At 37.6% G+C, this 15,687-nt stretch overlaps 1 protein-coding gene across 2 annotated transcripts in view; it reads left to right on the top strand.

The window, feature by feature from the left end:
* The first annotated feature begins 1,297 nt into the window (after window positions 1-1,297).
* doc2b (double C2-like domains, beta) overlaps window positions 1,298-15,687 on the top strand; it is a 364,239-nt gene continuing 349,849 nt past the window's right edge. Inside the window, exons 1-3 of one of the 2 annotated variants that reach the window (XM_007245281.4) lie at window positions 1,298-1,609; window positions 8,949-9,039; window positions 14,206-14,349. In XM_007245281.4, coding sequence (XP_007245343.3) covers window positions 8,963-9,039; window positions 14,206-14,349 — 221 coding nt within the window. In that variant the 5' untranslated portion in view covers window positions 1,298-1,609; window positions 8,949-8,962. The remainder of the gene's footprint in view (window positions 1,610-8,948; window positions 9,040-14,205; window positions 14,350-15,687) is intronic. The other variant, XM_049475881.1, reaches the window with a different exon arrangement.

Below are 15,687 nucleotides of genomic sequence, written 5' to 3' on the forward strand. Positions count from 1 at the left end.
GCTGCCATTTAGCTGTTTTTTTCATGTTTTTGTTCATTCTATGCTGAAAACCCATTCCTGTTACTCAAAATATAAAAAGTAACAGAAGTGAGATTCAGTAACATGAGTGAGTTAAAGTAACAGGAGTGAGTACCAGAAACAGGAGTGAGTTCCAGTAACAGGAGTGAGATAAAGTAACAGGAGTGAGTGCCGGTAACAGGAGTAAGTTCCAGTAAGAGGTATGAGTTCCAGTAACAGGAGTGAGATAAAGTAACAGGAGTGAGTGCCGGTAACAGGAGTAGGTTCCAGTAAGAGGTATGAGTTCCAGTAACAGGAGTGAGATAAAGTAACAGGAGTGAGTGTCAGTAACAGGAGTAAGTTCCAGTAAGAGGTATGAGTTCCAGTAACAGGAGTGAGATAAAGTAACAGGAGTGAGTGTCAGAAACAGGAGTGAGATAAAGTAACAGGAGTGAGTGTCAGTGACAGGAGTAAGTTCCAGTAAGAGGTATGAGTTCCAGTAACAGGAGTAAGTTCCAGTAAGAGGTATGAGTTCCAGTAACAGGAGTGAGATAAAGTAACAGGAGTGAGTGTCAGTAACAGGAGTAAGTTCCAGTAAGAGGTATGAGTTCCAGTAACAGGAGTGAGATAAAGTAACAGGAGTGAGTGTCAGTAACAGGAGTAAGTTCCAGTAAGAGGTATGAGTTCCAGTCACAGGAGTGAGATAAAGTAAAAGGAGTGAGTTCCAGTAACAGGAGTGAGATAAAGTAACAGGAGTGAGTTCCAGTAACAGGAGTGAGATAAAGTAACAGGAGTGAGTTCCAGTAACAGGAGTGAGATAAAGTAACAGGAGTGAGTGCCAGTAAGAAGAGTAAGTTCCAGTAAGAGGTCTGAGATTCAGTAACAGGAGTGAGTATTGCGCCTCCTCGTTTATTGATTTATTAATGTGAACATTAGTTAGTATAAACCACTTTTTTCCAATTCAGTATGGTTCATCACTTATCCATTTGTTTAATAAATTACCTGATAATACATTTCAGGTTTGGGTCTTCTTTCAGGGAGGAACGTTTACACATTTAACAACATAAGCTTAGTTATGATTGGTCCTTGAACATCCTTGTTCCAAATGACAGCTGAACTGTTGCTGCTGTGAGAGCACATGGCCTGAAGTGAGGTGAAATCACTTCTCATGATGAAATGAACACAACGATTGTGGTGTTTTTTCTCCTAGGAAACCTGTGCTGAGTATCTGGGAGGGAACACACACACGTGTGGCCCTCCCTCTTCTTTCTCCTCTCTGCTTGAGGGAGGAGGGGGCAGTGGCGTAATGTGACCTCCGTTTCAGGTTTTTTTTTTCCCCTTTTCACTTGTTTGCAGAGTTGGAGATAAAGCTGAGCGCTGTCATTGTCCGAAGCCAGAGCCAGGACCCACGAGACCGTCTCTGCTTTGCCGGGAAGGAAACTGAAGGGAGCTGTGTACAATAGACTGGCAGTGTCTGGGCTGCGCTGTCTACAGGCACAGAGTCTTTTTTGTCAACTGCCAGCTTTATCTACGTCTCCAGCTTTGACCTCTTCATCTAGTCCAGGTGGGCGCACAGCTGGAAGACTTCTGTGTGGATACATAACGTCACCAGGTGAGACTGGGCATCTGTGCTTCGAGGCTTGAGATTTGTGTTCATGTAAAAAAAAAAAATGACATGGGTGGACATAATGACATAAGTCACACAGATGTCATACTCTTAGCAGATACAGGTACAGGTACGTGTCTCACACTGCTGTTACTTACTGACGTGTTGCATCGGTGAGCAGAGCTTCTGTCATACAGTGTAACAAACATTAGCAGTTCACCTGCCGTGGGATTGCAACTGGAAGAACCAGATGTCTGAGGCAGGGTAGGTGAAACATTACTGGTATAAAGACAAACAAAACGTAATGGTTTAAACTGCTTTACGTACGGCATGAGGTCAATTCACAGTGCATATACAGCTCTGGATTTACCACTTTAAATGATGAGTTTCTTTGATTTTTCCAAATTGAAAACCTCTGGAATATAATCAAGAGAAAGATGTATGATCACAAACCATTAAATCAAGCTGAACTGCTTGAATTTCTGCACCAGCAGTGGCATAAAGTTATCCAAAAGCAGTGTGTAAGACTGGTGGAGGAGAAAATGCCAAGATGCACAAAAACTGTGATTAAAAGCAGGGTTATTCCACCAAATATTGATTTCTGAACTCTTAAAACTTTATAAATATGAACTTGTTCTCTTTGCATTATTTGAGGTCTGAAAGCTCTGCATCTTTTTTGTTATTTCAGCCATTTCTCATTTTCTGCAAATAAATGCTCTAAATTACTATTTTTATTTGGGAGAAATGTGGTCTGTAGTTTATATAATTAAAAAAACAATGTTCAATTTACTCAAACATTTACCTATAAATAGCACAATTAGAGAAACTGATTTAGAAACTGAAGTGGAGTCTTACACACTGCTTTTGAATAACTTTATGCCACATAACCTTTATGGTAACCTTTATCTTCCTTCTATATAGAATTGAAATCCAACACTTCCTTCTGGGCGCAACTATTTTTGCAAGCATTTCTTTGAAGATTTCTTTGCACATTGAATTTTTTACATTTAATCAATGTTGTACAACTTAGGAACACCTTGGCCTTAGAATGAGCTCCCTCAAAGGAACAATAAAACACAAAGCTCCTGTTAAGCTCAGCAGCTGTCCAGGTAAAACAAACAATGGAACTGTCCCTCATCGTTCAACTTGGAGCATCCTGGGGCTCTGCCAGGCCCTCCAAATAAGATCACAGTGACATATAACGGTCAGTGGTCAGTGGTAGAGGCCAGGTCAATAGTAAACCCCTTAAGAGAGGTCAGTCTGTAGGAGTCTATCATCAGTGCAGCTCAATCACTGCAGCCAGTAGAGGAACAGGATGTTTCAGAAGGACTGTTCTTACGTCATGTGACCGGTGTAGCAGGTTGGCAGTGGAGCCCTGTGGAAGTGGCTGTGTGTCGCGCTGATCTGGGACCAGTTTTGAAGGATTTGAGAGGTTGTGTTTGTGGAGTGTAAGCTCTGGATGTGGAAGAGGAAATACATTGTAGTTCAGAAGTAGACTACCTACCGGTGCAAGTACCCTTTTCTTGGATTGCTTTTGTTATGGTCAGCCTCTGCCCTAAGGTAAACACTTTCTCTCTCTGCCTCTTTGTGTCAGTTTGGTTGTGTTTGTTTGCCAACAGCTTTTAAGTGTGTTTTGCCTGAACAGCTGCCAAAGGTGTTGAGTTTAAAAGGTGTGTGGTGATCGCCCGGAGCCGCTGCTCCGTGGTTAATGTTATAAAGGATCGTCTTTCCCATCAATTGTTTGTTCTTTGCTTCAGGGGGAAAAGGGAGGCTGCAATGAATATCCATAAAGAATGCTGGTTGCTTTAAATCGCGCACAGCAGGTTAACGGAGCAGATAGAGTGTCATTTTCTACTTATTCCTGAAAATTAAGCCTCATTCATCAGTGATTCTTAAGAAGGCATTTCATCTTAAAACCTGCTTATGCAGTTTTCATTAAGATTCTCTATTCATGACATTCACTATTTGGGATGGTAAATCTTATATGGAATTATATTTAATTTAAATAAACCAAAACCAGCAGATGACATGGCTCTCCAAACCTCTCCAATCACTGACCACTGATCAGTAAATTTTGTATTTTATTTGGAAATCAAGGGCCAAAGAGTCTGGAGGAAGACTGGAGAGACACACAGTTCGAGCTGCTTGAGGTCTAGTGTAAAGTTTCCACCAATCAGTGATGGTTTGGAGAGACATGTCATCTGCTGGTGTTGATCCACTGTGTTTTATCAAGTCTAAAGTCTGTGCAGTTTTGTTTTCCCAGACAAATCTTACAGCACTTCATGCTTCCCTCTGAGATGTGAGATGATTTCATTTTCCAGCAGGACTTGGCACACTGCCCACACTGCCAAAAGTACCAATTTGTCTTATGTAATATAGATTTTTGGGTTTTCATTGGCTGTAAGCCATAATCATCAACGAAAAGAAGTAAATCATTTTATTATTACTATTACTTAGTAATAGTACAAGTAATAATAATATTATTATCTAGTAGTAAATGAAGCCTACTGTTCCAATGTTCTGAGAAATGACATTTGATTGCATGTGCAGTCATTTTTCAAATGTTTGAACTTTCAATCTTCTTGCTTTTCATTTTCTACGAATCAAGCTTATTTAAATAACACTTTTTACAATTGACATAGGCTTAAAGCAGTTTTAGAGAAATCATTATTAATATAATAAAAATAATACACCTTAGAATGATATATTTATTAATACCCTTTACTTGAATAAAGCTCAGATCAAATTTTATGACAAATTTATGGAGAAAACTCCATATGCATAAAATTCACATACCTTTCACATACCTTTTCTTGTCAGTGTATATAACAATAATGTACAGTACCAGTCAGAAGTTTGAAAAAGTCTAATTCAGTGTGCTTTCCTTTGATTTTTTTTCCCCATTAGTTAAATCACTGATTTTTTAAAATGGGATAATGAAGATCTTTACATATAGAAGCTGAAAGAGGGAATCTCAGTTGATGGATATTTGCTTTAGTCAGAAACCTGTAAAGATTTATTTAATATGGTGGTGATTTACATATTTTACACTTTTCCTTAAATGAAATACAAGGAGGATATGTTTGAACCAGGTTTACTATATAAAAGCTGTATGTAAGCTTAAAGGGGGCTGCTTACTTTTGGTAAATAAACATGAATATTATTTGCACATCACTTTAAAGGGTGTTGTCTGTATAAAAATCAATCATATGTTTGATGAAAAACAAGATTTCGTTTTTTTTTTTTTATAATATTGCCAAGCCCAATATTCAATGTAGAAAATAAGTAAAATAATAAATAAATTAGTTAAGAAATAAAGATAGACATTGAATACAAAGGTGTTTTTAGACTTTGGACTGTTACTGTATAAGAAGACAGTGGTAATATTGGTGTATTGTCCATGTCCGCAGTGCTCTGATGATGCTGAGTTGCAGCTTTTTAGAGCTGCTATTTTACTCTCAGCTGTGCCTGAGGCCTAAACAGCAGTGCTGTATAAAGGGCATTAGGTCGCATGGAAATGTAAACAGATGGAGTCGCTTAGTCATATACGAGCTAAGTGTGTGTGTGTGTGTATCACGGCTCAGATAAAACAGCTCTATCACAGCTCAGATAAACACAACTACCTAATTCAGTAGCTATGTTCATGACTTCATCACCTGCCCCTTCTGCAGGAGAAACTTGCAAAGCTTGTAGTTCTAAAGTAGTATTTTAGCTCTGGTTTTGCGATGCACTTGTGTTTCTTGTGTTTGTATTACTGAACACAAACCCTGTGTGATTTTTGCTGTGATGTGAATAGCAAGCTCATATCTGAGAGTCAAATGATCTAATATTGTGGTTCTCAAACTGTGATTTGAGCTTCCTGAGGCGGTACACCAGGTGACCTTAGAAAATTTACCACTGTAAAAAAAAAATATTAGAGAAATTAGATCTATCATTTTTTATTAAATCTGTAACATTATTATTAGCTTCATAGGCCCTACAATAGAACCCTGTGGACCTCCACAATTCCAAAACGATTTACATATAATATTTTTAATACATTAACCCAGGGTTCCATGCCAGAATGCCATGTAGACATTGTAGTTCACTGCATCACCTTGCACTGTTGTTTGTTTTACTTTGTTTCAGGCTTCGTACTGCATTAAACACGAAAATATTATCAATTATTTGCACATTGCTAAAGCATGCAAGGCCCACACAATAGGTGGTTGTTTGATCATGGGTGGTTTGTGAATTAAAACGTTTGCACACCACTAATCTGATATAAAAAATAGGATATTCTTTCAAATAAACAAAACAAACATTCTTAAAACAAGAGAAATTATCTAATATAGAAAAAGTTATTTCGATTATTTTAGTTAAAAGACTTGAAACAAGGGAATCCTATATAGAAAAAGGCCAATTTGCTATATAGAATAAAACAAATATACTTCATATGTTTGTAACAAGTGTAATGATTTACAATAGGCAATCCCAAGTAGATTAAGGGGCCTATATTACACAACAGGGAATTTCCAGGATTTTTTTTTTTTATCCTGTTTTTTCCCCAATTTACAAGCCCAATTACCAAACTCATTAGGACTCCCCCTATACCTAGTGGAGCCCCAACACCAGGAGGGTGAACACATGTGAAGTCAGGCACCACCTCTTTTAAAATAGCACGCTCGGAGGAAAAGCGCAGCAACTCGGTTCTGATACATCAGCTCACAGATGCCTTGTGCTGCAGACATCACCCTTTGGAGTGATGAGGGGAGAGAGCGCCATCTACCCACCCAGAGAGAGCAAGCCCAATTGTGCTCTCTCTTAGGGCTCTGGTAGCTAATGGCAAGCTACATAAACAGGATTTAAACTGGCAATCTTCTGATTATAGTGGCAGCGCTCGGAGCCCGAAATCTTCAGCAATTTAAAGTGATTTGTTAATATAATAATCATTTAATTACTATTCATTCCCATTTAAAGAAGGTGCATCACTGCCAATTTTCAAATCCTTGTGTTTTTTGATTAACAAATCTTCACCTACTCAGGCTACTATAGTTATAGCTATAGTTTAGCTACGCCTATTAAAATGCACTTCTCATGAGCGTGTCAGTTCTGTGCGCTTTAAAATAGATGGAACAAGCACTAAGCATTATTAGAAAGCCATAGCCAGTGTTTTTGAACTGCCTGAGTTTGTAATAAGGATGTGGTACTCCAAAAAGGCAGGATAAACTCTTTTTTATATCTATGAGAAAAAAAAAACAGTGAATCATTTTGTCCATATCGTCGCTGTATAATGAAAAATAAGGCTCTCTATTTTTGCCAATTTTTAGTTTACTACATGATTTGAACACAAAAACTGTCCCTTACATTGTGTCAATATTTCTTGGTGAACCAATAAAAATACTTAAAAATGACCTGAAATAAAGTATTTTTACATTGACGTCCAGTGAAAGTTTAGACGTTTTTCTCTCTCTCCTGGAAAGCTGCTGTTTTGGAGATGCTTGTTTTTCATTGGACACGATATAGTGTATATAGGTATAGACAGCATTTTCTCAGGTTTTGTTCTTTGCAAATGCAACAATGCAGTAGGGGCAGGCTACCATGTTTTGTGTTAAAACTAAGTTGTATTTTAGCTCACACTCTTCCCATATTCATACTACTGGGCTCATGAGAAGGATTGTCAGAACAGAATGAGTTTTAATGCTCAGATAAACAGAGTGAGCAGGGCCAAGAAAAACGGACCCACTCCTTTCCTGTCTGCCGTGTGGAGGAGAGAGGCAGCAGACTCATTGTTTAAAATCTAAATAAAAGAACCACAGCAGCAGCAGCAGCAGCAGCAAGCTATCAGAGTTTTATCTGGTTCACAGTTGAGTAACAATTCAGATTTACTGTCTTTCCCAGAGAAAGAACTAAACACAAAAAATTGGCTGATATTGTGTTTTTTTTCTCATTATGTTTTTTCCTCGTGTTGGAAGGGCTGCCTGTTTTGCTACACATCACTGAATATGTTTTCCTCTTGTTTGTGGTGAAGCCATGTGGCATCCCTTAACCTGATGACTGTGTGCTAAGCAGCTGTGCAGTGTTTCTGTGATGTGGAAAATGCTCAATGGCACCGTCAGAGCTAACCTCTGCCTCAAGGCGAATGGCTAACGTTAATGGCTTTTAAATCGACTGACATTGATGGCGAATGCTTAAGGCTGTGAGGCATTGACCGCCTGGCTTGTTTTCATTGCTCAAAGTTAGCTTCAGGACTTCTCGAAAAGGTTATGTGTCTTTTCTCTGTGATTGTAGCAAACAAAACAATAGTGACATAATTAAATGCAACCTGTGGAAAATGCACATTAAGGCCCAATCCTATTTCAACCCTTGGCCCTACCACTTACACCTACCCTTTGTTTTCGAGTGTAACTCCTTCTTTTCGAGTGAAGGGGTGAAATCCTCCCCCTAAGAATTGGGACAAGCACCCGATATGCCATCAGATGGTGCAAATATGGTGCAGATATGGTGCAGAAATGAATTATCATTGTCCATTGCTTAATTCATCTGTGATGGGGAGCTGAAATTAGCTTTAACTAGCTTTTATTTTATTTTATTTTTCTGTTCCTCTTTAAATGCTGCAGCTTCTGCTGTCTGTTGCACCATTTAAGGTGGAATGGGAAAGTTAGCTAGCTAGCTAGCTACTGAGACAAACGACTAGCAATCTTTTTTATGCTAGTTATGAAGAATTTGACCAAAACACGTCGTAAAACGTAAAATATAATAGATATAATAGTAAAATATATATATATAAAACATAAAAATATAATAGTGCTAAGAGTCACTTTGTGTTGTCATCTTACCAGTGATTCTCATCTCCCTCGGTTTGAGGTGTGCCTCTGAAAAATCTCTGTATGAAGGGCTAACAAGCCCAATACCTTCCCCCTACCCCACCAGCCTAACAAGAATCGGGGTAAGGGGTAGGGCCAAGGGGTGAAATTGGATTGGGATTGGGCCTTACACTGTTGTTCCAAGAGTTGGAACTTCGTTTTTCATGTTTTTAACTCATTTTGTTATGATATGATAAAGAATAACGGATATTAACAGTATTAACAACATTTAAAGGGGTAGTTAAGATGTTGTAACATATGTTATAAGTAAGTTGTGCACTGTAATAATCTATCTGGAGTTATCTTTTTCAAGTTTAATCTACCCTTCTAAACCAAATCGCATTCAGTGTGTTTATTTTCATGTATTATTATTCTTGATGTTATACAACTGTCTTTGTCTTTTTTGAGAAATGCAGTTTAGGATTTATTGCATTGAAAACTTGAACACTTTTATATGTACACTTATTAAGTCTATTTTCCTATTTCTTTGTCTTTTATAGAAGCTGTTTGAAGCATGACAGACACCATGTTTGGCAGCGGGAACAGCCAGTGGGTTTGCCCTAATGACCGACAGCTCACCTTGAGAGCCAAGTGAGTGATTCTGCAATGCTGATATTCATCAGATCTGGTCATATTAAGACTAGGGGTGTCACGATTTCGATACTTTATCAAAATCAATCGAAATTATGTCATGGTCTCGAGCCTCGGAGTCAAAAAGAGAATTGATGATCCCACCCTCTAAGCTACGCAAGCACGCGCGCACTACGCAAATGGTGCAGCACACTGTAGCCGACCCCGCGGACATTGTGACTGCTCAAAGACCAACCTTTTTGGTACCTTAAGGAGCATCTTTCTCTCAGATAAAGTTAATAATATATCTTTGTTAAATAGATTTTAAAACTTGTCATTCTCAGGGACCGAGTCCTATTTTTCATATTTAACTGTTATAGTAGGATAGAGTTCAGTTTGTTAAGACTCTAATTGTTAAATTATTTTGTACATGACTGATCCTGTATTTTTGTATTATTTATTTTATGTAACACATTGCTGTTTTAATAGTGCACACTGCTGCTACTAAAAAAAGCCACTAGATGGCATCACATATATATCTTAATTAAATTATTTAAATTTGACCACTAGTGCCTAATGTGGTGTATTACTGATCACTTGTATCACTTTGCATCACTTATATCAAGCCCACCTTTTGAAATAAGATATTGTAAATTTGATGAATCAAACCAATGACTGATCATAGACTAATCTAAAACTGGCATAGGCCTCTCTGCTGTAAAAAAAAAGAAAAAAGAAAATCGAGAATTGAATCGAATCGAATCGTGACCCTAAAATCGGAAATAAAATCGAATCGAGGATTTAGAGAATCGTGTCACCCCTAATTAAGAACCCCTTTACACCTGGTCAATTCTGGACTGGAGGTTTTAAACATATGTATTTACATTTCACAGTTTAATGCATCTCTTAGTCAAAAATAAAATATGGTTTGTGTGTGGAATGAAATGTAATTTTGCAAATTCCTTGGTTGCGTGGGAATTCATACTGGTGTTTCAGTTGTACTGGGAGGATATATAGTGTAAGAAAAAAGTTTGGGCCCCCCTGATCATTTTCATGGCTTTCCTTTATAAATCATTGGTTGTTTAACTTTCAGTTAAATGTATCATATAGCAGACGAACACAGAGATATTTGAGAAGTGAAATGAAGTTTATAGGATTTACAAAAGTATGCAATAATTCTTTAAACAAAACTAGGCAGGTGCATAAATTTTGACACTCTTGTCGTTTTATTGATTTGAATACCTTTAGCACTAATTATTGGAACACAAAATTTGTTTGGTAATCTCTTTGACCCTTGAGCTACATACACAGGTAAATCCAATTATAAGAGAGAGTTAATGAGCCCAATTGCAAGTTTTTCTCCTCTTTGCATCTTCTCTGAAGAATGACATCATCGGAGCCCCAAACAACTCTTAAATGACCCAAACAAAGATTGTTCAACATCATGGTTTAGAGGAAGGATACAAAAAGCTCTCTGAGATTTCAGCTGTCGGTTTCCACTGTGAGGAACACAGTGAGTAAATGGAAGAACCACAGGCACAGGTCTAGTTAAGAACTGAAGTGGCAGAACAAGAAAAATCTCAGATAAACAGAGGAGAAGGATGGTGAGAACAGTCATAGTCAACACACAGACCACCTCCAAACACCTACAACATCATCTTGCAGCAGATCACTGTCATTGTGCCTCTTTTTTAGGCTGTATGTGAGAGTAATGCAGAAGAAGCCTTTTCTGTGCACATGCCATAAACAGAGTCACCTGAGGTATGCTAAAGCACATTTTGGAATAAGGTGCTGTGGACTGTTGAAACTAAAATTGAGTTATTTGAAGGAAGATATTTGCATGGTGGATAAAGAACACAGCATTCCAAGACAAACACTTGCTACCTAAAAGAATTTGGTGGTGGTTCATCATGCTGTGGGTCTGTGTGATCAGTGTAGATACTGGGAATCTTGTTAAACTTGAGGGTCTAATGTATTCCAGTCAATATCAGCAGATTCTTGAGAACAATGTTGAAGTCAGGGCTGGATACTTCAACAAGACAATGACCCTAAACACTGCTCAACTTCTACTAAAGCATTCATGCAGAGGAACAAGTACAACATTCTGGAATGATCATCTCAATCTCCAGACCTGAATATTATTGAAAAGCTGTGGTGTGATTTAACCCCTTAACGCCTGAATTAATGTAGCTGTATATGAAAAAATGTTTCATGTGTGTTTTACCTTTAAGTAGATAGTAAATATTGTTGAGATTATTAATTTCACTTTTGCACAAAAATAAATAGAAATTTTGGTATGTTGCAAATTTGCAACAACAGGCAATATGGTCTATTTGGGGTAAATTTGGTATGTTGCAAATTTGCTACAGCAGACATAATGGTCCATACTAAGATAACAATAACAGAGTAATATAACAGTGAAAAATCAATGTTTTATTTATGCACCCAACAGCAGGCATTCAATAATAAATAACACCAATTACTGTCACCAACACAATATACACAAATATTACAGGAAACATTTCATTAATTTGAATTCTAGATTCATTTGAATTGTAAATTGTCAAAGGTTCCTAGGTCCGTGGCGAATATGCACTAACAGGCATTGGGGGAATGCAGGCGCTATCTTGGCAGGTTGATTGAATCAAACGGTTAGTCGCATATTTGCAACAACAGGCGTTAAGGGGTTAAAGTGTTTAAAACCATCAAACCTGACCGAACTGGGGATGCTTGATAAAGAAAAATGATCAAAAAACCTTCAACCAGAAGCCAGACTCTCACTGGAAGCTTTAGGACGCATTTAGAGGATGTTATTTCTGCGAAAGGAGGATCTACTAAATATTTATGTATTTTTTCTGTTGTGGGCCCAAATTTATGAAGCTGATTAATTTTGTTTAAATAATTATTGCACACTTTAAAACACTGTAATTCCTTAATTTCGCTTCTCAAATATCACTGTGTTCATCTGCTATATGATATATTTAACTGAACTTGCTGATCTGAACAACCAATGATTTATAAAGGAAAATAAAAAAAAAATTATCAGGAGTGTCCAAACTTTTTCATACTTGTTTATACTCTTCTGGATGGATAGGCTAAACAACCCACAAACACAACCTAATACCATGTAGTAAACCTTTGCAAAGAGAGGAAACTGCAATAGCAGTAAAGAAGCACCAACAACATATTTATGTCAAAACATTCCTGAAAAAGTCTCAGTTTTGTCCAAATAGTGTAGTTCACTATTTTGAGAACACCAACAGCTTGGGCTGTTTGATTTCTTTTCTTTTCTGTTTGTTCACTCTTCTCAGTAAGAGCTCCTTAATGAGCTCCACATCTTTTCAGACCCACAGTGTTGAGTCATCTTACAGTGGAAGGATGTGCAGAAACGCCTGTCAGTGTTCTCAGACCTGAAGCGAGAGCAGAGTTTGATTTTTTCTGGCAGATGAAAGGTTTTGTCTGAAAGTGCTGTTTGTCTGAGAGTGGCAGTTTTGTGGTCTATGTGTTGTTATACAGTTGTAAGAGGTCTGATTTTCTCTCTTTTTTCAGAAGTTTTGTCGCTTTTTTGGCCTTTTAGAATGACCCAGCTAGCACAGAAAGTTAGAAGCACATTTTGAAAAGGTTCCAGAAAGGTTAGCCTGCAACATTACACAAATAATGTACAGGAAAAGAAAAAAATGAAAATGTGACATAAAAATGGTTTGCATGTTAAAAGTAACATTCTCAAAACAAAAAAAGAAAACATTAACCCTTGTGTGGTGTTCGGGTCTGTGCGACCCGTTTTCATTTTTCATCAAATGATATTAAAAAAATATTTTTTCTAACTCAAACTCATTGGCATTGGCTCATTTTTTGTGAAAAACATATATCATATACCCCCCCCCCCACACACACACATTTATATTACACACAGTATGTTTGGCCAAGGGCTAATAAACATTGCTTCATTTGTAAATTTGAAACTAAACATTTTGCTGAATTAAATACAAGTAACAAAGTAAACGAGTAACAAAAATATGAACACCACACAAGGGTTAATACAAGTGATGTTGCATCAGCGTCACAGAAATGTTTAAAAAACATCAAATAAAAAGGTTTTGAGAAGAACTAGAAAACTTGACAGATTAAACATTCTAAGAACATGAAAGGTAACATTCAGAAACTTTTTACTAATTAAAAATTGTTAGCTGGAGAGGATCTGCTGTTTTATTGTTATCATAGAACAATATCTTGAAAAAATAAATAAAATAATAATAGCATGCACCTGCAGCTTTTGTTAGGAAAAAGAAAAAGAAATGAAGTCTCTAATTGTTGCACGGCACTGTACAGTTTTACAGTTAGTCAAACCTATAGTGTATGTTCAGGTCACCTGTTGTTGTATGTATGAACAGGTGCATCTAAAAAAAATTAATATAATTGAAAACAGCTAATGAAAACCCAAAAGTCAGTATCTCCGAAAATTTGAATATTATATAAGAACAATTGGTACTTTTGGCAGTGTGGGCAGTGTACCAAGTCCTGCTGGAAAATGAAATCCTCATCTCCATAAAAGTTTTCAGCAGAGAGAAAGCATTAAGTGCTGTAAGATTTTTAGGGAAAAACACTGCACTGATTTAAACTTGAAAAAACACAGTGGATCAACACCAGCAGACGACATGTCTCTCCAAACCATCACTGATTGTGGAAACTTCACACTAGACCTCAAGCAGCTTGGACTGTGTGTCTCTCCACTCTTCCTCCAGACTCTGCTCCCTTGATTTACAAATGAAATGTAAAATTTACTGATGATCAGTGATGGTTTGGAGGGACATGTCATCTGCTGGTGTTGATTCCCTGTGTTTTATCAAGTCCAAAGTCAGTGCAGTGTTTTCCCACAAAATCTTACAGCACTTCATGCTTCCCTCTGCTGACAATGGATGGAGATGCGGATTTCATTTTCCAGCAGGACTTGGCACACTGCCCACACTGCCAATTGGTCAAAACAAGTATCAATGGGTTTTATATAATATTCTTTAGAATTTTCCGAGACAATGATTTTTGGGTTCTCATCGGCTGTAAGCCATAATCATCAACAATAAAAAAAATAGATCTGTGTGTAATACATCTCTGAATTACTGAAATAAAGTAACTTCTTAATGATATTCAAATTTTTTGGGGATGCACCTGTATGTGTTTGTGTATGACCAGGCTACACACCGGGTGGTCGGTCCACACGTTCCAGTCTGAGAAGCAGAGGAAGTCTCAGGCGCTGGACAAGCGGGAGCTGGACATCATCCTGAGTGTCATCCACAGAGCTGAACAGCTGGAGTTGATCGAGCAGCACCGGATCGGGTACAGCTTTTATCTGTCTGCATCACTCTCGTCCGCTCTCTCTGAATGCCCTTTTGAGCCGCCGCTCACTAAAGCTGCTGTAGCTGTAGTGCTTTGACACGGACCGTCTTTGAATTTACATGAGATCTGAGACTCTTGCTCGAGCAGGAAAGGTCATAACCTTTGCAGATAATGTTAATCTGTGCAAGGCATGAGTGCTGTTATGATGGATGATGGTGTTTTATGGCAGCATATTATTGGGGCATTTAACTTCAGAATGAATTTTTCTGTGTTTTAGGTCACATTTTATTTGGATTGGTCCTTTTTAAATGAAATGAACATTTATCAGACTCTTATTGACTTATAGACAAAACACCAGTGATGTAGCAGCATCTTAATATTCAATAGATCATCAACAGACTTTTACTGAAAACTAAAACTGAATTCAGGTTCAGTCTTTCGTAAACTTCTTAGAGTGTTTTTCACTTAAATTAGAAATCAGTGTCAGTGTTAGTGTACATACTGACATGAGAAATGACTGATTTTAACTGCATTTGGGATTAAATTAAGGGGCCAGATTTAGGTCTTGGATTAGATTAAAGTTTAAAGTTAGAACTCGTTTTTGTATTGATGTTAAAGTTAGAACAAGGGTCAGAGTGATGGTTAACTAGGCTTTGTGTTGAGATTAGTTATAGGACTAGGATCAGGGTTAGGTTTAGGTTTTGGACTGAGGTTAAGGTTAGGACTATGGCCAGGATAATGGTTAGGATTAGGCTTTGTGTTGAGATTAGGATTAGTGTCAGGGTGTGGTTTAGGTCTCAGACTGAGGTTACGGCTAGAACTAGGTTAGGATTAGGATTTGTGTTGAGATTAGGATAAGGGCCAGGGTGTGGTTTAGGTTATGGTTACGGCCAAGATAATGTTTAGGAATAGGCTTGGTGTTGAGGTTAGGATTACGATTAGGGTCAGAGTGTGGTTTAGGTCCTGGACTAAGGTTAAAGTTAGGACTACAGACAGGATAATGGTTAGGATTAGGTTTTGTGTTGAGATTAGGATTAGGGTCATGTTTAAATTTGGGTCTTGGACTGAGGTAAAGTTAAGGTCTACAGACAGGATAATGGTTAGGATTAGGTTTTGTGTTGAGATTAGGATTAGCGTTAGTTTTAGGTTGTGGACTAACGTTATAATTAGAGTTTAGTTTGGGTAAATGGAAGTAGCATTTTAAGTCTATTTCATCTGAGACATCAACAGTACATCAAATAAATCTAAGTGATGCATCATTAGCACATCTTTACGATATTTACCTCAGTGTATTCAGATGCTTCACTACTTCTACTTCACTGAAATGCCCTTGATGTG

This window comes from Astyanax mexicanus, chromosome 1 (assembly GCF_023375975.1).
Source record: "Astyanax mexicanus isolate ESR-SI-001 chromosome 1, AstMex3_surface, whole genome shotgun sequence".
Taxonomy (NCBI): Eukaryota; Metazoa; Chordata; class Actinopteri; order Characiformes; family Acestrorhamphidae; genus Astyanax; species Astyanax mexicanus.